The sequence below is a fragment of the Perissodus microlepis genome, chromosome 7 (assembly GCF_051167445.1).
Source record: "Perissodus microlepis isolate ML-2025 ecotype Zambia chromosome 7, ASM5116744v1, whole genome shotgun sequence".
NCBI classification, from domain to species: Eukaryota; Metazoa; Chordata; class Actinopteri; order Cichliformes; family Cichlidae; genus Perissodus; species Perissodus microlepis.
The window spans coordinates 58308430-58332212 of NC_140467.1; the positions used below are offsets into that span (position 1 = coordinate 58308430).

Here is a 23783-nt window from a genome sequence, read left to right on the forward strand (position 1 = left end):
ACAACTATGTAAAGCTACATGTCCACATCTTTGCAGTAATGACACTAATATAATGCTGACAACATTATGAGTTGCATAATAAATCTTGTATTTTATTATTTTAGTAACTCAGCTGCTTATAATGTGTAATTATAATACTTGGTTAGCACTGCTCCCTCACAGCAGTCCTGGGTTTGAATCTAGTCAGAGGTCCTTCTGTGTGGAGTATCCTTGTGACTGTGTGAGTACTTTCTGTGTACCGTCTCCTCCCCTGACCCTTAATTGGAAAATTGAAGTTTGACTTATGTCTCTGAAAGCCAACACCTGAGGGCTTGAAAAACAGAGAAAAATCCTGTATTTAAAAGTACTATTGCATATACAGAAAGTATTCAAAGGGATGTCAGCGTTAAACATCTGCAGCAGTAATATTAAACTATTTAACAGAGACAAACAACATTTACAGTTTTGTGTGTGGTGAGGTGTTTTCATAATGCTTTGTTTCTTTTCCTAAAGGCATGGTGTGAAAGCTTCCTCCACCACTTGTCAGCTAATAATAATGATTTTAAAAAATTATAAGGAAGTCAGTGTATTTACCAGTACTCCCTGTGATCCAAAAACTCTGGTCACAGAAGCCCCAACTACCTGCTATTTGCATCTTTTGTTTTCAAGGAGCAGCCAATCAGAAGAGAGTTGCATTAAAGGGTGAGAAGCTAAAACAGCTTGTTTCAGTGGATCGGTAGTAAGGATTTTCTGAACTGTGAATCAAGTAGAGAATAAAAACATAAAGGTGGAAATGAGTTTTAACAAAGAGCATTTTGTTTTCAATGCGAGTTTCTGTGAAATAAACAGACTGCACACCATCCATCCTGCTGACTTATTCCATTTTAATAAATAAATACAGAAAAATAAGTTCATGGCTCCATAGAGATGTGGTCCTAGTTATAATGCAGGTCAGTAGACAGAGACGCACTGAGGAAAGACAGGCTGCAATCACACAGAAGCAAATCATTTTATCCCTCTACTGCACAGATTTTATGCTTCCACAGCTGATGAAACATGAGCGATAATCAGATTTCACGCGACGGCCGCTCTTTATGTAGGCGGGGAACCCACGATGGCGGGTCCTGATGAGAAATCCAATTTGTTGAGCTCATGAAGCTGCAGTGACTGACAACAGCAAGCTCTGGTTACTGAACTATAGGAGCAAGATGTAGCTTATTGTACAGCTTTGACCTTCTGTCACCCTACAAAACATTACACCTTTGTATCTGCGTTGAAGAGGAAAAATACAGAACACACAGAGCCATTATATGTCAAAATAATCCCACATGGAGAGACTCCTCGGCTACACAATAACAAGCCATTGTGGTTGGGGCCGAATGATCAACAAATCTAGCCATCCAGTCCCCGGACACCGCTTGTTAAAAGCTGCCAGCTACAGTAGTCGTACTGTGTGCAATTCATTATTCAGTGGGTTACCTCAAGGTAATTACAGTCACACGAGAACATAGAAACAACGACTGTCCCGTCAGGTCCAAGACACGTGGAGGTATATTGTGATAAATGACAGTATTAACATGCGCAAAGTCACATATCTCTTTAGAGAATTCATATCTTTGTCACATTATAAAAAAATTAATCAAGGAACATCATATCTGCTCATCCAAAATAATAATAAAAATGTTACCATGTTTAGCAGAATTAAAAAGAAAAATGGAAGATCTGCATCCCAATCAGTGACCAGTGAGTCTAGAAACACTTTTATATGGTAAGTTAGGACAAGCCATTCTATTAATATATATTTATATATGTATGAAACAAGGATTAAGAGGACAGGAAATCATATCATCTCTGTCCTATCATAACAGTCTCAGTCTTTCTTTACAACAGCTTATAATAAGAGCTTTCAAACACAGGCAGGATGTGCAAAAGGAAAGAAGTGCTACTCTGCAGCAGAATCAGAATCCAAATAAAGCGCGTAGACGGTCACATAATACATCTGTGCATCCCAAAAAAAAGAAAGTATCTGCAGCTATTTTAATAATTATCTGTTTTTCTCCAACAAAAAAATCCAACACTCGATGTTCTCATGATGTCAAATGTGTCTATTTTTTTAAAACCTCTTTTTTAGTCTCAATTTAAAGAGAATTCAGGTTTTGGTCCACTGGTCAAACACCCTTTCTCACAGTTTTCTGATAAAATAAAACAAATCCATCATAATATTTGGCTGACTGATCAATAATAAAATTAACACTTGCAGCTCTAGTTTAAAGGTCCGTCTTATACATATGTAATAAAATAAGGAATCTGTAGAAGATAATCAATTAATGACTTTCAGAGCTTTTGCAGTCGAGACTAAAATGACACCGCTGTGATGTGAAGTATGAATCCATTTTATCCTGTTAGGCACCATCAAACAAATAAAATGGACTTTAGCTTATTCAATAAAAACTGCTTGTGGTTTTCAGATCTCTCTCTCTTCTCTCTCTGTCACCTTCTTTCTTCCGTCTCACAAGTTCATATACAGTTAGGTCCAGTAAAGTTTCTAAGCTACACATTGGAAACAGTCTCGTTTAGTTCTGTGGTGGCTCCTGTACACAGCAGCAAAGGGACGAGGTTCTACTAAGTTTGACTACTGTGCTCAGCACCAGCTCTCTGGGTGTTTACCAGACGAGCAAAGTGCTAGAGCGGAGTGTTTGCACGTATGAAGCTGTACACGTTCCTTCATGTACACTCAGCGGCAGAAAGCCTCAGCAGCGAGCTCAGCGGTCTGCCGCTTCACGCGATTTGTTCTCGGTAGTCGGTGACCTGCGGACCGCTAAACAGCCCTTGTCTCCCAAATGTGGAAGCAGCACAACAAATATCACCGGGGCCGGTTTCACTTAGAGCACGTGGCAGCAGTTGTACTGAGCCAGCGGCAGGATCTTGGGCTTGTTGTGTGTCGGTATGTTAAAGGCCAGAGCTTTCTCACACAGAGGAAACTGAAAGAGACGCTCACGAAGCTTCACGCTGTGCCGTTTTCCCTGCTCCACCCTTGGGGCAGACTCCTCCCGGGTCGCCGCTGCGCTGTGGGGCTGACACCTGTCTGTTAAGAGGTCATCTCTACCGCTTTCTCCTCCCCTGTCGCCTTCTCGTCCTCCTCGTTGCAGCTCCATCTTGTTCCGCCTGGCGGAGGACACCGGGGAGTGATGGGGGTCAGGTTTAGGGAGAGGAGGACGGGGTTTGTTGGTGTTGTTGTTGGGTTCCACCTCCTCGTCCTTTCCTTCCTCTCGGGTTGTGATGTCATGCTCGCCCTGACAGCACGGCACACCCAAAGCCAGCTGGGAGAATGGCGAGACTTCAGGAATCTGACTGACCAACCTGTCTCCATGACTGACTGGCTGATCTGAAATCACACACCCACTGTCTTCAGTTTTGATTTCTGTCTCCACCTCTGCTTCGTCCCCCTCCTTCATCACCTCCAATGAGCTTCTTAACTCTTCCTCTTCACTGCTGTCTTGATTGTCTGCTCCATCCTGTGTCTTTTTAGTTTCTCTTTCTGGCTCTCCCTCTAGTAAAGAGGCAGAGCCTTCCCCTTCTTTTATCATACTTTCGTTCTCTTCCTCCTCCTCTTCTTCTTCTTCCTCCTCCTCCTCCTCCTCACAGATCTGCTGAAGCGCAGGAAGGTTCTTGGTGATGGGAGGCTCTTCAGCTGGAGGTGGACGCAGGGTGAAGCTGAGGCTGGGCTGCCACGGAGCAGGGAAGGGCTTTTCAGATGATGGCCTTGCAGCAAGTAGATCCCCGCACTCAGGCACTCCTGAGTGGGGAGAGCTGGGAGAAAGGGCCCCTGAGAGCCAGTGCGGTGGGGCCTCTGGACTGAGGAGGGCGTTATCCAACCCCTGGAGCCAGTGGTGAGCCTCAATCTCATCAAGTGAGGAGCGGCGAGATGGATCTTTCTGTAGCATCCTGGAGATCAGACTGACAGGAAAGACAGAGAATTTTATTGTTTGATGGAGCTGATGTAAACGTCTGTTATACTTTAAGCGATAAGCTTTTGGAGCGACTGATTTGACACAGAAAACGACCTGATTCTGATCTGATCTAGGCCATCGGCACACTTATTAAAACCCGTATGTCCAGAAGGATCTTCTGTTCTATTCAGCTCCTCTTCTCAATTGAAACACACCATTGTGTGACCGAGGGCAGAGTCATATAACAAGTGCCGGGTCAGATGTTCGAGGATGTGTTTGCTGCTGCAGATAATCTGACAAAAACCACAGGGCAGAGAGTATTTATGGCTGTTGCCTTTTTAACCTCAGAAGACCGAAGACAAGCTGGAAAAAAACTTTGGGGAGGAAGATGGAAATAAAGCTTCTGTTTTTTTACACACACACTCTTTGGTATTCAAGGCTAAGGCCCTTGACTCCCCACTTGTGATGTAAATAAAAAACGGTGTATTTCTAATGGTGCCCGTGTCGTGTGGAAACGGCTCGATGATGACAAGAACAGTGAAATGACCCTAAAAAGTGGCGTGCTGCTGAAAGTCAGATTTAGTGTTGGTTTAATTGCTGGCCAGTAATCTGAACTTCCCTCTTTCATAACACCGAGAACAAAAAAGATTGGTGCTTGCACAGCATTACAGTCAGATAGAGGTCTGGACTTTGACACCTTAATGCTTTTCTTTTTCAGTCATTCTGTTGTAGATTTGCTGCTGTGCTTGTAATCACTGCCCCACTGAATGACCCAATTTTGTGCAAGCTTTAGCTGATGCACAGATGGCCTTACATTTGACTCCACAACACTTTGGTACACAAAGGAGCTCAGTGTGACATGTCGCTCAGACCAAATTTTCATCACTTTTTTTTTTTTTTTCAATGACCTTTTCCCTCACAAAAAAACAAGACGATAACTAATAAAAAATATTTGCGGTCGCCAATGCTGACCCTCAGACTCTTAGTAGATGCACCTGTCGTATAAATGTCAATATCCTATGTGACCTCCTTCTTGAGTTATGGGATTCACAAGTTTTTCAGAAAATTTGACCTCTGACCCTTTGATCGAGATCATTGAAATTTGAACTTGTTTAGGATATTTAGTAGTAGTCAATATTATAATCCTGCGTTGCCTCGAGTTATCGTGTTCACGCCGCCTGCTCAGTTAAGGGGTAAAAATGAATGCACAAGGACAAAAAAAAAGAAAAAAAAGATGACGTGTACTGACACTTTTATCAACAAATTAAAACAAGATGAAAATATCCTCCAGAGACCAGACCCAAGATCGGAGATCAAACTAATGAAGTTATGTAGAAAGGTTTGGAAGTGATCCAATCAGAGGTAATCTCCTTGTGAGTGGGGGCGGTACATCTAGCTCCCAATTCTCTCCTTTTCTCATAAAAAAAACCCACAACAAAATTACATCAATGTGGACAACAGGCAAGAAAATACATATCTGATTTTTGAAAATGAATGTTGTGTATTTGAATTGACTTATTAGGATTTGAGAACTTCCTGGTTTATGTTCACAGGACATCCTGCAGAGGTTGTAACTGGGTTTGGAGGTGTTAACGCTGTCCCGACGTTAACCCAGTGTGTGTGTTTTGGTTCAGACTGTTAGGAGTGAAGGTAAGATTGTGAAGACAGATGTGCACCTGTGAGCTGTATTTTGTTTCCGGATTGGCAAAACTAGAGACCCAGAAGTTTCTGTGTTGCAATGTTTGGGATGATTCTCACACTGTTAGGGAGAACTATATGTGCAGCAGGGTAATGGAGCCTTTGAGGAAACTAGGACACTGAAATTATTCAGTGAAACGCACGCTAATGAGATGATTTTACGGTCAGCAGATTTTTAACTCATCTACTGAACAGCAGAACCCTCTGGCAGAGAAATCAAGAATAAAGCATTCAGAATAATAAAACCTTTTTTTTTTTCCTCTGAAGATCTGGCCTGACGGGACCTTGATTGTAAGCTAAGACTTTACTCACTCTCTGCACTCGTCAGACACATGTTCAGGAATGGAGTAACGACAGTCCAAAATCATGACCAGAGTCTCGCTGTCGTTGGTTTCCTGGAAGGGAGGGACTCCACACACCAGCATGTAGAGGATCACCCCCAGAGACCAGATATCTGGAACACACACACACAAAAATCACAAAAATTAGCCTTAAATAGCAAATAATTTCCAGACTGAAAATAGCCTCCCATCCCTCTGCTCTCTCATCATAGTTAGAATACTCTGAGCTCCATGGGTCAGAGGGGTATTTAAAAAATTGCCTTTTTGAATGTAAGATGAAGATGCCTACAGTCAAGGAGAAAAGATATGTAAACGTGGATTCAATAGATGCTGACAGCTCTACTCATTGATCTCAAGTGGTCTCCTGCCTGCCTTAGAGCAACAGTGAGGTCTAGGGTCAGGGTACACATAACAAAGCAGCTCAGATTAAACTACTGCATTCCTCAATGACGTGAAACAATCTCAGAGGAAAGCTTGTGAGTAACAGCTGGATGTCCGGTTTTTAAGAGTCAAAACTTTAAGCGCTAAGCTGTAGACAACTCGGCTAAGCGCTCCTGACCCCGACTGTAAAACCACATTCGCACATGCCCGGGGGCTTCCTGACCGACAGCACTGCTGACAGCGTGCCCTTTTCCCGTCTCCTCCCTTTCCTTCCCCTTTTCCACTTGCCTACCCTCCCTCTCCTGTCCTGATGTAGCGAGAGGAAGTCGATGCACACTCAAAACGGCCTCAGTGAGGCAAGAACACAGCAGCCGGGTCAAGGAAACTCACGCAAGCTGAGGAAAGCGATCTGAGGGCTGAAGGCCATAACAAACAGATGGCTTGTTGTGGTGTTGTGCTATTCTGAGAATGAACTCCCTTCTATCTTTTATGCCTCTTCTCGTGTTGCTTCCCAAACACTGGAAAAAAGAACACTGAACACTGTTTGCATTGTGTGCCAGCCCCAATGTAACACTGTAAATATCACAGATCGTAAATCTTCATCGCTAAAACCTGCCTCTGCTGATATCCCGTTTCCTTCGTGTGCGACCTAAAGGGTAATTAAAGTGATCTGACCTTGATTTTACAGCTTTTGCTGCTAATTTTTCAGTTTTCTCCTCCATTGTGGATTCTTCAGGGAACACTGCGCTCCACATATAAAGCTATTAAAACTAATTTTTTAAAGCGTATTTACACATCTTTTGTGTTCTTTCCTGCAGAAGAATTACAGCTGTGAAACCGAGACTGAAACTATGATACAAACACTTGTCATGCCTGTACTGTGATACCCCTGAGGGGCTGTTAATGCATGGTTAAAGCAGGCGAGGTCTGGTAAAAGCCGTAACGCTCGTCAGAATTCAAATACCTACATTCAAAAACATTGACCGTTCCAAGGGGCGAAATCCTAAAGACTGTAGTGCCTCAGCTTCTTAACTATCAATCCTTCTTTAACCAGCTCATATTACTTGTCCTTTAATTCAGCTTAAGGCTCAACCTGTGACATCAGTGATATCACAACACGAACAATAATGACATCTTGGTTCAAACTAACTGTCCACACCAGTAATAAAATATTAAGCTGTACTCCTGACTGTGAGAAAGACAATCATCACCCACTGGTTAATGAGGTTGTGTTATGAGATAATGAGCTAAGGGGACACAGCGTGCTCATTTAGTAACATTTGTCAGTGACACAACCAGTTTAAATCTGAAGGGAACTGACGTTTAAAAAATGAACATCACGCTGTATCAAAAGAGACTTGATATTACTGAACGAGACCAAAAAGTCATCCGGAAAGATACTTTGTTGCGAAAGCACACAGTTTGATCAGATTTCTTTATTTGAATTTAGTTGAAAAATGCCAAGAGACATGCATAAAATAGCAGTTTTGCACCTACAGGGTGATTATCAAAGAGGGATTAGCTGAAAACTTACCATATTTCAGCAAAATAAATTTGAGGAAATTGGACAAAAAGAAGAAGTGGGAGTCCCTTAAATCTATCAACAACACAGAAACAGTATCTGAAAATCATGACCTTAAGAACCAGGAAAACAAAAACAAAAAACAAAGACCCGCCTTACACTGTATTTCCATTTATGTTTGCACGTGTCAATAAATTGCTGCCTCGATTTCCCTTTTTCTTAATGAAACAAAGAAATGAGTACAAATAAAACAGTAGTAGTACAACAAGTGCTTTTTAGAGTACTGTTGTACTATAATCCATGTTATGTTATGTATGACAATCGCTTCGTCTTTTGAAATTAATTAATTTACACATATACCCCAGCTATTTTTTATTTTTATTTTGGAGGGCTTTTTCAAAACTTTTACTAGTTTACAATAAAAGGGAAAGAGTGGGAGAGAATGGAGTTTGGCTGTAGGCAGACTGGTTTTTAGATCTGAGACACATTGAACAGATTGGAGAGACTGAGATAACCAAAAAGCACCACTGAACGACACAAGAAATCATTCCTGCCTGTGGCCATCTCCCTGTAGAACTCCTCCATGTAATACACTGTACACACCGTAATAGCTCCACCCTTTGCACATGCTCTACAGTAAAATAACAAATGTTTTACAGGTTAGAGTTAAATGTCAATCATATATATTTCACCTCTATAATAGTCTTGATATTTAAGTGATTTGTATATATTAGTGATCTTTCTTTGTAATATATCATATTATTTAATTAGGTTAGTCTGTTACTGTTACTGTCTTAGAGCAACTGTAACCCACACAATTTCCTTAGGGATTAGTAAAGTATTCTGATTCTGATTTTAAAGGTTATTGCATTCAGTGCTAACAGACATATGCTAACACGCTAAACACAAATGTTTCCAGTAAAAAAAAAAGAAAAAAAAAAGAAATTCAATGGAACAAAGTGAATCAGCAATCTGCCGATTCGATTTGTTCCATTTAAAGCACCGGATGCACAGGTTCGAACTCTTTACCCTTTGAAATCCTACTAGGAGTAACCTCTGAAAGTTTTTATGAACTGAGTAGTATCTGTCATATTTCAGGACTGCTTATAGAACGAAATGTTTGCACCAGAAGTAAGTAAATGTGGTCTCTGCCTATGCAGCTACCCCATAGGATGTGGTCATCAAACCACATCATTGTCAAACTTTATGCAATAGTTCAATGAAACTGGAGTGCTGTCCCACACTGGTGCTACAAGAAAGACGAGCAGTAACCACAATAAATAACATTTATACAGAAAATGTGGGGGAGGTTTAGAGTTAATAATAAAAATGACACATGTATTACCTGAGACTGCTAGACTGCTAACCATAACCCTGAGATGCTCTTTGTTTCCTAAATATCGACATCCGTTTCTCAGAATTGAAGCACACTTGCAGTGCAATCAGTTTTGCAACTAATTTAGTTCACATTAGTTTAAAATAACACATAATAGTGGACATGTTTTAGGGCACAGATAATCCTGAAACTGCAGAGATGCAGTGTGCCTGCAGCTTCACACACCGTTATAATAAAACAAAACAAAACCCTCCTTATTAAATCCTGAGCAAGTCAGACATAAAAGGATTTCAAAAATATTTTAGGAGTATAATAAAACATTGTGGTACATTCAAATCCTCCTCCATCCAGTGATTCTCACATGTACCAGCCCCGTATGTGATCAGACATCCAGCCATTGTTCCACATTGTTCTCATGACAGTCCAAACAAGAGCCCTCAGTTCTCACCATACGACTATCACACGCACGCTCATGCACACGCTAATATTGGTCCAGGGACGTATTATGCAACAGGGAGGAGAAACCACTGAGTGCTGGGAGTGTACTCTTCTCTGCTCACTAGGGAATATCACACATTCTTACCATGCATTAGTGGCCTGCTGACAGGACAAAGATCAACAGCAGACACACACACATACATCCACACAAAGTAAACACAAACCAGATGCAGATATAGGCTGAATCACATTAGAAAATAAGTTAAACTATAAAACTGTTGCAATACAAAACCTCATGCACAGAATTCACTGCAGCTTCAAAGAGTTAATGACTGATCTGTGGTTCTCTACTGGGCCATCTCCTTTTAAGTACACTTTTCAAGGCCAAATACGTCAGAAAGGGTCAGCACAGCTGACTCGTTTCCAACGGGTCCTCAAGTTCAGACTAAATATAAATGCAGCCTTTTTTTTTCCCACATTTGGCCAGCATGAAAAATGCTGTTAGATCATCAGTAAACGATGAATACGCAGTATTACAGGAATTTCTCATGATCTTGGGAAATGTTATTATTTTGATATGATTATCTTCTAAGTCTTTCATAAAAATCTTGATAAGGAAGGAAGTTGTCAATACATGAAAATATATACTCATATTATTTTAATAACTGTGAAGTTATCTGGTGTGGTTACCTTGACATGAAACTGTGTTACTTCAAAAGAAATGCAGTAATAAACTTTAAAACGATAGTAAATAACAACACTGGCCAAAACGCTAATTTGAAACAAGAATGAAATAATGTGATAGTTTTTATTAAAATTTTTTGCAGTGCGTATTGAAAATTCAGGCAAATTACATTTAGCGAACTATTCTGGACCAAAGCTGGCATTCATACAGATACTTTTCAGGTTGTTCTGGTAAATGTAATATTACTAATATTGCTACTGAATCATGTGTTCATCCCCTTAAAACAAATGTGAAGCTTACAGTGAGCAGACTGGAGAGTCCACACAAAAGTAGCTGAACTAGTCAGGAAGTACGTTCCCCCCTTAAACACGACAGAAAAGTATTCAAATAAAGTTTTGCTTTGTAGGCACTCTTATGACAAAGTAAGGAACTTATTTTGCTGTGCCATTGATATCTTAAAATAGAGACCAGCTGGTGACCTCCTTGGAAATCTCTGGGAAAAATGTCTATATAAGACCAGTCTCAACTGACTGGTGAGTGGCTGCTGCACCAAAACCCTGCTAATGAATGCTTTAGTTGCTAACAGATTGCTGCTGTTTCCTTCAGTTTGCATGACACGTACCGATTTGTCTGCAAATGCTCGCTATTTTCTCACCAAACTATAGTGACACTGTAAACACCTTCAAAATAAAAGTTGTATCTTACTGCTGTAACCAACACATTTGTTCACAATTTCAATGCCATTTGATGAGTAATACAAAGTACTGGTGACCATGGCAACCTGCAGGCAACCTAAGCAATTGCAAGGAGGTTTTCGGTGCAGCGCCGTACACTTTTTTTGTGACCAATTCAGCTAGCAATTTCCAGAAATCTCCAGAAGCCACTGGCCAACTGGCCATGGAATCAACCAGTAACTGCCAGATGTCGCCACCTCAGATAATATACTGGTTGCCGACAGGTCTCCAGGCCTGTGTGACTGAAGCCTTATACTGACTACTGAAGTTTAACACATTAAGAATGTATTTATTTATTCAGAATAGGATGATGCCCAAGGCTCGCAAAATTTCAAAATCTCTGGTAGCCCTTCGGGCAGGCATTCTTCAGTTTTTGGTAGCCCAAAATAAATTTAAGTAGCCCGAATAAAAAAGAAATCAGTTTTTTTATGTTTTGTTTCCGTTACAATATTATACATTAAAGTATAATATTGCAACAGAAACAAAAATTAATCAAAAAAATTGTTAAAATGCAAATCACAACAACTGTATAAAAATTACAACCATCAACTCAAATACTTGGTTCAAATTGAACAGAAATTTCTATGAAGAATTTCTTGTAAGAACTGTGTAGAACATGAATCAGCCTGTGTCAGATCCTGAATCTGAAATTTCCAATGAAGTCACAAGTAAGAGGCAAGTGGAACCAAGATCTAGGCCATTTGCTTTTTGAAGTTTGCAAAGACTGCTAAATTTTGCCAATGGTAGTTCACTCTTTGCAATATAGCACGCTGTTCTAAACAGCTTTTTCAGGAGTTCTTGTTGTGCTTGATTTATTTTTAGTATGTTTTTTTGCAATTGCTGTTTGTTCTGGGAAAGATACTGCAGACTGGGCAATAATGCATTTCTTGCATTTCTCATGGGTTCTGATGGGGTCTTTCTTAAAATTACTGGTCCCAGTAACAAAGGCGCTTGTCGACTCAGAAATCAAATGAAACTCACAACACGCCTGGCAGAACATCATGTTATTTAGCTTGTCATATTCCAGCCACAGAAATTCTTTTGTCCATGAAACCAAAAAAGCTGCGCTTTCTTTTGGCCTCATAGTCTGATTTGTCATAACTTTTCCGTTTTGTGGTAGGCTTTTCTTTGGCTGCCCCTTCTTCACCCTGACCTGTCTTATTTGGCTGAGCAGAACTAAAATACCAGCGTAAATCCTGCTGCTTTTACACACGTACTTACATAACGGTCAGCGATTCTTTGCGCACTCAACCTCTCACATGTTTAAGCTTGCTGCGAGAGATTTCACTTGTCGCGTTTGAATAGTAAGCTAATGAGTGATAAGACGATGTCAGAGGAATTGGTGCGCAATTAATCGTCACTCACCAATCAGTGCTGCTGCTCTCTGCACACCGTTCGCGCAATTGCAAAATGAAAGTGAAAGCAAAAAACAAGCGCAAATTCAAACGCGATTTCAATATGTCACATATTGACAGTGGCTCATCGATGCCAATGACATAATTACTCAACTACATTGGCGAAAGAATGCAAAAGCATAGACATATATTTCCCTTCCTATGATAGCCCGACGGGCAGGGCTGAGTTAGATTTTGGTAGCCCGACTGGAAAAATCGCTAGCCCCGGGACGTCGGGCTAGCGATTTTGCGAGCCCTGATGCCATTTAAAATACTTTAGCAATCAATTTCATTTATGGATATGCCATCAGTTCATTAAATTAACAGAAAAATTTCCCCCGCCCTGCTATCACAGAAAGCCATGCTGCTTTCATGTTGCTCTCGTATCCAACATAAAATTCTGAAATACTGTAATTTTAAAATAGTCCCCTCAAAAAATAGGCCAAAATGTATGTTGAATTCCTATTAAAAAAAAGTGCATCATTTTCCTGGATTGAGATGGTCAGGTGAGAAGCGTTTGCTGACCTGACGCAGAATAACCCTTTAGGCAACTTTCGGGCAGGTGACAACAAAGACTGTTTAAAAGAACAAGAAAAAAAAGTTGAGAAGCATTTCTTAGGTCCTAAGAGAGAGCCTTTACAAATCACATGCTGTGCCCAGAAACATCGACTGATGCGCACTGTTGCACAATATTCCCCCCAAGAAGGATGCATCTGTTTTTGGATTTAGTTGCTAAGAGATAATCTGTTCACTGCACCATTATACTTCCTGGTATGTGTCAACATTGCTGGTGCTGTGGTTTTCAAGCTTTGGAAAAGTACTTGTTGCTACAAACAGTCCAACAGCCTTGAGGTTGATATGAAAACACCAACAAAGAGGTTTTGTGCGGAAAACCTCTCGGTAAAGCAGCTCTTCCTTGGTCTAAAATAGGATGTTCAGAGGGGGCTTTACCTGTGCTACTCCCCACTGGGTAATGAGCAGCCATGACCCTCCACCCTAAAGCAGAGAAATGAGTGGTGTGTATGATGTGGCAGCCAGATACAAAGACTTAACACATTTGTCAACACTGGAGAGCACATCAAAGAGTTCAAAGCCACCTGTAACCCCCAGATTTCATTACTGTTTCTTACTAAGCACTGTATCTAGCATGTGGGTATTTAGAGAATCTAACTGACACAGAAAAGCCCATACATTTAATGCTTCAGGCTGTAAAAAAGCAGCTTTTCCTCCATCACATTTGGGGTTTTTTTCTGATTATGCCATCTTTATAACGTTAGTGCATTTTGCTGAACCTTTCCATGGCAACCAGCTGTCAGAAACACAAACATTTGTAGCTGACTCTCAGAATAATCAGCCAAAAGCAGAAGTTCCTCCTGTACAGAACACACCCGACCACTTTAGCTCTTCCTTTTTTCTTATCTGACATTTTCCGCAACTATATTGCACAGCCCTACTCTTTGTCATAACTCACCTCTTGCTTTCATATTTACATTTGTTCAGGAAGAGCTCTTTCCCACACTGATAAGCTACTATTTTTGTCCTCTTTTATTTATGACAAACTAATTCTCATTAGCCAGTGACTGGGAAAAATAAGGAAAAGACCCACATGTATCGTTAACACGATGACCTTGGTCTGTGAAGCCTAACAATTACACTTAGAGTGCAGAAAGCGTACACACATGCACGCACACGGTAAAGGGCAGATATTATGTAACTGCAGTGTTTATCTTTTTCAAAGGTAAGAAGTCCTGCAGACATTCCTGCCTCTACTCTAAATCATATGACCGTCATCAAACACCAGCACCACGTCTTCAATCAGGCTGCATGTTAACTATTGCTGGGCTGCAGATTTTGAAAGTTTTACAGTATATTAGGGTATTATTATGATTATTATTATTATTAATAATAATATGACTTTTGAACAAGACAAGGTTCTAAGTAGAAGGTTTTAATGTCATCATACATAAAGAAACAATAAAACCAATTAAACCAAAACAGTAAATAATGTACTCATATGCTTTCATTAACAAACATTAACATCTGACAAAGGGCTAGTACAGAGCCAGTCCTTAGCAGGCTGCCTGTTATCTTCTTCTGTCAGATACAACACTTCTTATTGTTGCTGCTGTTTTTTTAAACACAGTCAGCATACAGCAAGCTTATTAGTGTTGCAGCGTTGGTACGATCTCCATTCAGAGTTCTTCAAAACTTTCTGTACACTTTTTATCATCATGCATAATCTCTGCCTCACTTGATTCCCTGTTGCTGTGTAAGGAGGAGCTCTGAGCTCAGAAGCAGAAAGAGCTCTCATCCTTCATCCTCTGTCTTTACAGAATGTTATGCTATCTAGGTAGCAAGCATTGCCGAGCATGCTGCATGGTGTCTTTCAAATTATTGCCCCCCTGAAGAGAAGTTTCAGATTATTAGCTGTTGCTTTATATTGCTTTTTGCACCACATAACTAGAACTGTGGGTAAGAAGGCTGAACAGTTAAAATAGGTCCCCTCTCCCCTGCATGTCAGTCCAATATTATAGTACATGTAAGCCCCTTGAAAAGCCACAGAAGCTGCTTTGTCGATTTACTGGTTTGGTGACATCCTGTATAAAGTTATCAGATGTACATCTAGTATACTTTCAGGCTTTAAAGTATAAAACAAAAATCCCCACAGCAACCCGATTATATCAGACTGAAATATCAAACGGACACAGACTGCAGTCTGTGTGTGCGCGCGCAAAGATGGGTTTATGAGTCATCTTACTAAGCTGAGATCACTGAGGGACATCTCTTCTTCTGTGCAGCTCAGGATTACGACAAACATTCATGAATATACATATGCATATGTGCACGGAGTGATGGAAGTGTACATTTCTGTCAAAGTGACGACATAAACATGAAATCTACAGTTTGAGTCACACTAAGACGAGCAAAAATAGAACAGAAAAATGCACTTCGAGTCAAGTGAAGCAGAAAACAGGCTTAAAGGATCTAATAATAATAAATGGATTTAAATGGACGCCCTTCGAGTGGACGCTTTTAGAAACAGGAAGTGACATTAAAAAGGAACTAATGCAACTTGTAAGTCATGCTGAAGTTATGTGTGCGTGTGAAAAGATTCTTTAGACCACAATTCTCATCTTTACGACACCCATAAACAATACAGCAAATTCAAAGCACTGGTTTCTTAAATTACAGTTTTTCTTGTTTTGATCAATTTACATGTGCAAATGCCAGTAAAAGCCCTTCTGCACGAGCACAAACGCTTTTACATTCAAGACAGATGCATTTGTAGTTGACAGAACGGCAACCAGACCTTGCCGAAATCCAGCCTATTCCAGCTTAGCAGATAAGACCACCGACATCCCTGAAGCACACATGCTGAGTTTGCCTGCCCCCCCGGGATGCGCAAGACCAAATCCCTCAATTCTCCTTCTGTTTCTATAAACTCAAATCCCACAATCTATCTGCCAGCTTCACCTCTAAACTCCCACAAATCCCAACAGTACAGAGCAGCCTTTCTAGTAAGGGTAAACAGTGATGCACAGTAGTTTCTCTTTCTGTTATCTGTCTCTGTCCTCATCTCCCTCTCGCACACACACACACACATACACAAATGCTTGTTATGCAGAGTGGGGGCATGCTGGTGAGCTGCAGTGGTTGGTTCCTCTGCAGAACGTGCCCAGTTGGCTCATGACTGGCTGGCTTGCTTAGACTGACCCAGATACACACACTAATCCTCAACGGATATTCAAACACACACACACAGACAATTGCATACTAGCACACAAATATGGAAGAGACACACTGAGACACAAGGAAATGTAGGGATACCTACACAGGGTCAAAGAGACAAATATGGGCACCTACTGTTCACCCACACAAACAGTTGGGCTCACGGAAACAGACAATACAGGCTTGTTGGTGAATTTTGACTGTGTTAGCAGTTTGTTGCAGCTGCATCAAACACAATCAGTAATTTTTCCACCCCTTTGGCAACAGCACATGACAAAACAGCTTCATCTTATCTTACCTAATCTGCTGACTCTACTGTGTGAACAAAAGATCTTCAACAGCCGTCAACCAGACTTTAAAAAAGTATGTTTTTCTAAACTACTTAATCTAAGGTTAAGAAAAAGAAATGTTAAAATCCTCAGACGAAAATGTATATTTTAACAACTTTGCTACCATGACAAATGGGTAAAATCTGATGTGGGTGCCGACAATGATAAGGCGTCTGGTAGAAAGCTACTGAATTTACCCTGAGGCAAGTTTGCTCTGCTCAGAGTGGAAAATAATTAAATGACATGAAACGGATATTGAAGCCTTGATGGCAAAATTACACATGCTAATCAAAGAAAAGAAAGACTTTGATGCTGCATGCAACCTCTGGGCATCGCTCAAAAGTACAGAGGCCTTTAATCATTTCATTTTTTGAAAAATCCGTAAATTTGTTTCTCTATTAATCGATTGTACGAGAAAAAATAGAGCACACTGCCTGCTTTAATTTCTCAGTCGTGTATGTGTTAGAATGCATAACAACTTAAGCATTCCAATACACAAAACAAAGTTCATTATCACATATTTGAGGAGGTAGAACTGACCAATGTCTGCTATTTACACTTTAAAAATGTTCAAGTTTTATAATACAAACACTCCATTGCAGTTTGTGCTCACATGTCTACTTATGAGCCCCTGTCACTGGTTTTACTGGACTGCGGGTTTTTCCCACTTTACTTGAGAGGGCCACCCAGATATATTTTGTTTATTATTGACACTTTATATAACTGAGACAACAACATGGTTAATTTAATACTGAATAACCACCTCACTATTACTTTAAAAGCTCAGTCACTCCTAACCACTACCTATAGTCTTTCCTGGCTATTGTGTCTGTAGAGACATGCATGTTGCTGTTATGGTGGTTGTTCAGCTGTCTCGAGGCTTTCGTCCAGCAGCCAGATGGACTCCAGCTTCACTATCTTGGAGTGCATAGTCCTTTTTTCTGTTCTGGAGATCTGAGGTAAGCTGGAGGCTTGCAGAGAAGGCCAAGAAGGCAAGCTAGTCCATCCAAAGGATGAGGAACTCACTGTCGAGGCAGCTGATTACTGCCTCATTAAATGTAGATATAGAATTACTGACTACAATATAATTATTTACTTGGAATTTATTTAGGAACACAAGGAAGTATTGTGTGAGTATTGTGAGTATTTCTGTGGGATATATCATCCCCCTACTAGAAATACTCTTACATTCTACCACTGTTCAACAGTTTGTCAAATATTGTTTTTCCCCCCTCACAATATTACCATAATAACAGAGTATAAAAACAAAGCCAACAAAGCAGATATTTCTAAATATGATGATGTTATATAAGACTAATTTGCATTTTATGTTTGCCTGGCAGCTTTAAAATCTCTGATCTCAAGCTCAGCGCTTAAAAAACAAAACAAAATAACAACACATAGATACAAAAAAGAAAATAAATTTTTCTCTGTCTCACCCACAGCCGGAGCATCGTACTCTTCTCCCAGCAGAATCTCAGGAGCAGAATATGCCAGCGACCCACAGCTGGTGGCCAGCATCATCCCGGGCTGGAATAAGTTGCTGAACCCAAAGTCAGTGAGCTTGACGGCGCCTTGCTGAGGGAAGAAAACCACGTTCTCAGGCTTCAGGTCCCGGTGCACTACGTGCAGCTGGTGGCAGTAGGACACAGCACGCACAATCTGGGCGAAGTGACGCTTGGCGGTGACCTCGGCCACGCCTCCCTCGTGGCGGAGGATGTAGTCGTAGAGGTCACCGCCCTCAGCCAGTTCCATCACCAGGTAGAGAGTGGTGGGCGTGTCGATGACCTCGTAAAGGCGAACCACGTTGGGATGCTGCACCCGCCTCATGCATCTGACAATGGAGGGACAAATTTTAATAAAGATGGTTTCAACCATTCATCTTGAACAACAAGCTTCTTAGTCTGAAATCAGTATCTGTTCAATCTTTGTTTTTTATCATTCATACCTCACTTCCTGTAAGAGGTGGCTCGTTGCCATTACATCTAGTTTTGTCTTGTCTATCATCTTGACAGCCACCAGTTGCCCCGTGTTGACATTACGCCCCAGTTTAACAACAGCAAAGTGACCCCTGCCCAACGTCCGACCCAGATGATACAGTCCGCTGAGATCAGAGCGACCGGGGCTGCTCCGCAGGTCCAGATGTGCATCCTGGGAAGCATTTATACCTCCAGAGGAGTCCATGTTTGAAACTGAGAGGGGCTTCACAAGGGAGCAGGTGGAAATTGGTTGCGTGAAGGTGTCAAGGACTGAAAAAAGGGAGGGGAGGTGCAAGGCAGCGAAGTTCCTCACTGCTGAAGAGTCGCCTGGTTGGACAAAGAAATGACAACACAATGAAACTAAATTGACTGTGATGATTTTGGCCTTTGGCCCAAAGGGAAAAGGGCTTTCGATGAGGTCAGCTGCTGCCGCTAATGCCTCATCCCATCAGGCACGGGACCAGAAAGAGGCTGATATTAAACATCGCTTAACAAAAGGCACAGAAAACAGAACACGGTTAAATTAAGTAGCGAGGACTAGATTAGAGTGTAGCAGAATTACAGTCTAGCAATAAGAGCAACAGAGTGTAAAATATTGTGTTATTGTCTGAGGGCCTGCGTTTGGCTCCATCTCAAATAACACCATCAAGCGCAAATGGCACGCTTAATCAATACTGTAACAAGAAACCATAATGTACATCTGTGCGCGTACGCGAGTGTGTTTGTGTGTCATTAGTTCGGTTAAGAGGGTCACAAGGTGGCAATAGACCTGATGATATCATCATTATATCATCCCCAGCTTCACTGCTGCTTTCTTTTGATTTTTATTAGGTTATTCAGTTGGAGGAAAACAGGTAAACACACGGATGGGAGTTCATCTATAAAGGTGAAAAACAGAAAAATAAAGTAGATGGTGTTCAAAGTTACTAGAACTTAAATCTTTGTTGTGTGCAGGGAAAACTTTAAGCCCAGTAAATAAAAAAAAAAACCGTTGTTCTACACCTCTGAAGTCTCCATTGGCAGCTAATAGCCCCTTTGGCTCTTCATGTGTTGATTAATTAATAGATTATGTGCGACTGGGCCTTATCAGCATTGCTTTAGTGAATAAAACCTTAAAAAAAAAATTGTAAAGACTGTTTCTTAGGGGTTGTTTTGCATCTCTGTAGGTACTCTGTATCTGTAGTTATTCCATAATTTCTGTAGAGTCCCTTTGCTTCACGGTGTGATTGTTCTTTTGTGCCTACCTGCAAGTCAGTTTTCATTTTGATTTCGTTTCAGTTATTTTCCAGAGTCTGCTTGCTTTCAGTGTAGTTTTTAGTGTTAAAAATGTAGTTAATATTGTTTTTTTCCACCAAACTTTTAGCTTTTATTTTTCTCACCCCGTAGTTGTTTTCACAACTTTTTTCTTCCCATAAGCATGTTTTTCTCTACTTTTTGTCATGTTGTATCTCTGCAGTTGTTTAACATCTCTTTGCAGTAATTTTCCACTTCTTTGACGGGAGTTTTTAGTGTCTTTAGCATCATCTCTGCTTGTTTTTGTGCCTTCTCTCTAACTGTTTTGCATCTCTTTTGAGTTAGCGTTCACTTGATTACACTGACAACTACAACAATCATTTCAAACAAAGGCTCAGAGGACCCTTTTGAGCTATTCTGAGGCAGACATATGATTTTATCAAAACGGACAACTGTTTTTTTCATCTACAACCTTTTACACCATGATTTATTTATCACCAGTATATAACGCAGCATCACTATTATCGGCAGCGTATTTAAAGCCCCTCTGAACAGCTTCTCCGGGCAGAATCAGGCCTCCCTGTCTTAGATATGTGCTAATGTCCTCGGTTGTACAGTTGTATCACATCCACGGCACCCCGTAATCCTGACTCGGGGCTGCCACACTTGTGTTAAGGCCAGCTGTTCTCTTCTTGGCCTCAACTGCAGTCCCGAGTTGGCACGCACGCGCACGCGCATGTAGTCATCCTCCAAAACAACCATTACCAACAACCTCACGGACACCGACAGAGCTACGGCAGTAAAGTGCCGTTACTGCTGTGAAGATACAGCGGTGGCGGCGGTGCTAACTTACCATTGTCGTGTAAATATCCCGAGTAGCGAGCGGCTCTTTCGGTCACTCCGCGGCTCCACGCTCGGTGTCCCCGCTGAATTCTGCTGTGTGAGTCGGCAGCTTCTTGCTGTCTTTCACAACACTCCCATGTTCCCGGTCCATACTTTTCTCATGACCGCCCGCCTCACTTCGTACCGCTCTCTCCGTGTCCTCGAGCTTCGCGACCGCGCGCCCGCTCATCGAGTTGCAGGACGGAACTTGTCGTGCGCGCGCGCGTGTCCGGCTAGCTTTTGACGTCAATGCATATTTCGTCTCGCTCGCTCGCTCGCGCGGAGCAGCCAGCGGTCGCGAGCCTCTTGTACGCAGTGAGGAGAGGAAAATAACTGAATGGACGCTTCGGAAGTCCAAGAATTATGTAACGGCTGAGGTGTTTCGCTCTGTAAACAGGAGCAGGGAACAAAGAGCTATAGCATAGCGTACTGACAGGACAGGGGCCCCAGGACAGACGCACAGCAGGGCCCTCGACCTTACAACATATCAAAGATGTCATGAGTCTTTGTGCTGGTTTCGTTTTTCTTTGCAACCGCTCTTTTTCCTTCTATCTATAGTTCCTTTATGCTTCTCTGTGCCACCTCTTTGTAATTCTTTTCATTAGTTTCAGTGTTATTTTTGAAGATTTTACTTGTCTTTTTGGTTGTCTTTTGGATCCTTGGAGGGCAGTTCCCAGTTCCCATACAGCCACTTTATGTTTCAGTGTGACAATTTTTGCATTTGTCGTGTTATCTTTGCTTTTTATATTCTTTCTCTCTTCGTAGTTCAAATGTAAATGCACTATATTGCCAAAAGTCTTCACTCACAATCCAAATCCTTGAATTTCTGGTGTTCCAAACACTTCAACAGATGCATAAATTCAAGCACCTACGCATGCAGACTGCTTCTACAAACATTTGTGAAAGAATGGGTCGCTCCCAGGATCTGAGTGAATTCCAGCATGGTACCATGATAGTAACCATAAATATTCCACAGTAAACTGTCTGATATTATAACAAAGTAGAAGAGGTTTAGAATGGCAGCAACTAAGCCATGATATACTAGTCAACATCCACAGCAAGTACAATCACAGCAGATGCTGAGGTGCATGGTGCACAGAAGTCACCAACTTTCTGCAGAGTCACTCACTACAGAGCTCCAGACTTCATGTAGCCTTCAGACTAGCTCCATAACAGTTCACAGAGAGCTTCATGCAATGGGTGAGCCATGGTCTTAGATGGTCTTAGATCATCAAACCCAATTCAAAGCGTCGGATGCAGTGGTGTAAAGCACGCAACCACTGGGCTCTAGGAGTGGAGATGTGTTCTCTAGGGTGATGAATCACACTTCTCTGTCTGGCAGTCCAATGGATGAGTCAGGGCTTGGCGGTTGCCAGGAGAACAGTACTCTCTGACTGCACTGTGCCAAGTATAAAGTTTGGTGAGTGGGCATTATGGTGTGGGGTTGTTATTCAAGAGTTGGGTTCGGCCCCTTAGTTCCAGTGAAAGGAACTCTTAATGCTTCAGTGTACCAAGACATTTTGCACAATTTGATACTCCCAGTTTGGGGATGGCCCCTTCCTGTTCCAACAAGACTGCGCACCAGTGCACAACGCAAGGTCCATAAACACATAGATGAGCATTGGGGTGAAACGGCATTTCGGTATCCTGTATACTGTGTATATTATACTGACAATAAAGTCCTTGAATCTTGAATATGTGTGAATAGTTTTGGAAATATAGTTTACTGATTGTTTAGCAGATGTGTCCTACTGCCTTGGCCCTTCCAACCTAAAATAAGTCAGAATTCTTTGCAATATTTTTGTATTTGCATGTATTTAGGAGAGTTTTGTGTCTCTTTGTAGGGCAATTTATGTATCTGTGTGAATTGTTTTGCATTTGTGATTGTTTTTTTGCCTCTTTTTTTATGGCATTAGTTTTTGCTTTGTGGTCACTTTCTGTCTCCCTGTAGTCCTTTTTTGTAGCAGATCTGTCCCACTGATCCCCTGACCAGTTGTCTTCCCATGACCATATGACTTTATTCATTTGACCGGAAATCACACAGAGTGACTCAGAAAGCCTCGAGGGAAATCAGGGCTTAAAGTTGACCTATTCTTCTTTTTCTTGTTTTCTGTCATTTGCTACAATAATGGATGATCACATTAAATGTGATAGTTAGTTTCAAGTAATTAGGCCAGTTTATGTTAAACAATGTGAGGCAAGAGCTCTATTTTTTATTATCTTGGATCTCTTTCATTTTGCTGGGAGCTGGTATCGTCGTCATCTGAGGCACACAGCTTTGACTGTGAACACTGAGCTGATTTGATGTTCAAATTTTCTGTTTGTGAGGAGAAGCCATTCAGTAGAAGGCTGTCCCCTCAGGAAGGGAAGAGCCAAAACCTTTAAATGGTTTCTTTCAGAAAGAGTATAAGATTGCAGTTTAACATAAATAAGGATTATTTTAGAAAAGCTACTCTCCAAGTCCAAGAATAGAAATTGTTGTCACAGTCAACATGAAAACAACAGATCCACTGACATTTTTAAAAAAGTCTCAATTTATAATTTTCCTTATTCAGAAAGAAAATCTGTGCTGTCTCTTTAAAGAATCCAAATAGTATTATTAATGATGTCATGCATAAATATAAGTTTAAAGGTATATGTTAATTTGAACTGATGTGTAAGATATTTTCATTCTTGAATGAAGATTTTATTTGATGTTTTTTTGTTGTGTTTGGTTTTGAATGTGAAGCATTGTTACTCTGCAAAGCTGCATTTGTCTGCAAGATGATCTCATCCTAGCTGTTCTTTGTTTCATCGAACCAGACAGCCAACCAGCAGAATAGTGGGGACATCTAGTGGTTTCTTTCTTTCTTTCTTTCTTTCTTTCTTTCTTTCTTTCTTTCTTTCTTTCTTTCTTCAAATGCAAAACCCCCCAAAAGCATGCGAATCAAGCAGCACTATTGTTACATCAGGGTTACACTATTATTCCTCTTTCAGAATCATGTGAGATCCTGAGATGCAGTGTATTTTTTATGTCCTCTGCAATGGACATTTTACATCTTTTGAACTTATTGAGCTGCCCTACTAAGTCCCGATGTGCTCAACAGAGGATATCCTTGGCTTTCCAATGATATCTCACGTGTTTGTGTGGCCTCTTTTAGCTCAAAAGAGGCAGGAAATAACAAAAAAGGTTA

The 23783-nt window shown here is 41.1% G+C and overlaps 1 protein-coding gene across 1 annotated transcript; it reads right to left on the reverse strand.

Moving 5' to 3' along the window:
* Positions 1-843: 843 nt before the first annotated feature.
* Positions 844-20826, reverse strand: snrkb (SNF related kinase b). Its single transcript, XM_084936267.1, has 5 exons — positions 20582-20826; positions 18465-18822; positions 17956-18350; positions 5940-6081; positions 844-3936 (listed from the first exon to the last, which is right to left on the reverse strand). The coding sequence occupies exons 2-5, from the start codon at positions 18698-18700 to the stop codon at positions 2862-2864; spliced, it is 1848 nt and encodes a 615-aa protein (XP_084792393.1). The 5' UTR covers positions 18701-18822; positions 20582-20826; the 3' UTR covers positions 844-2861.
* Positions 20827-23783: the final 2957 nt, after the last annotated feature.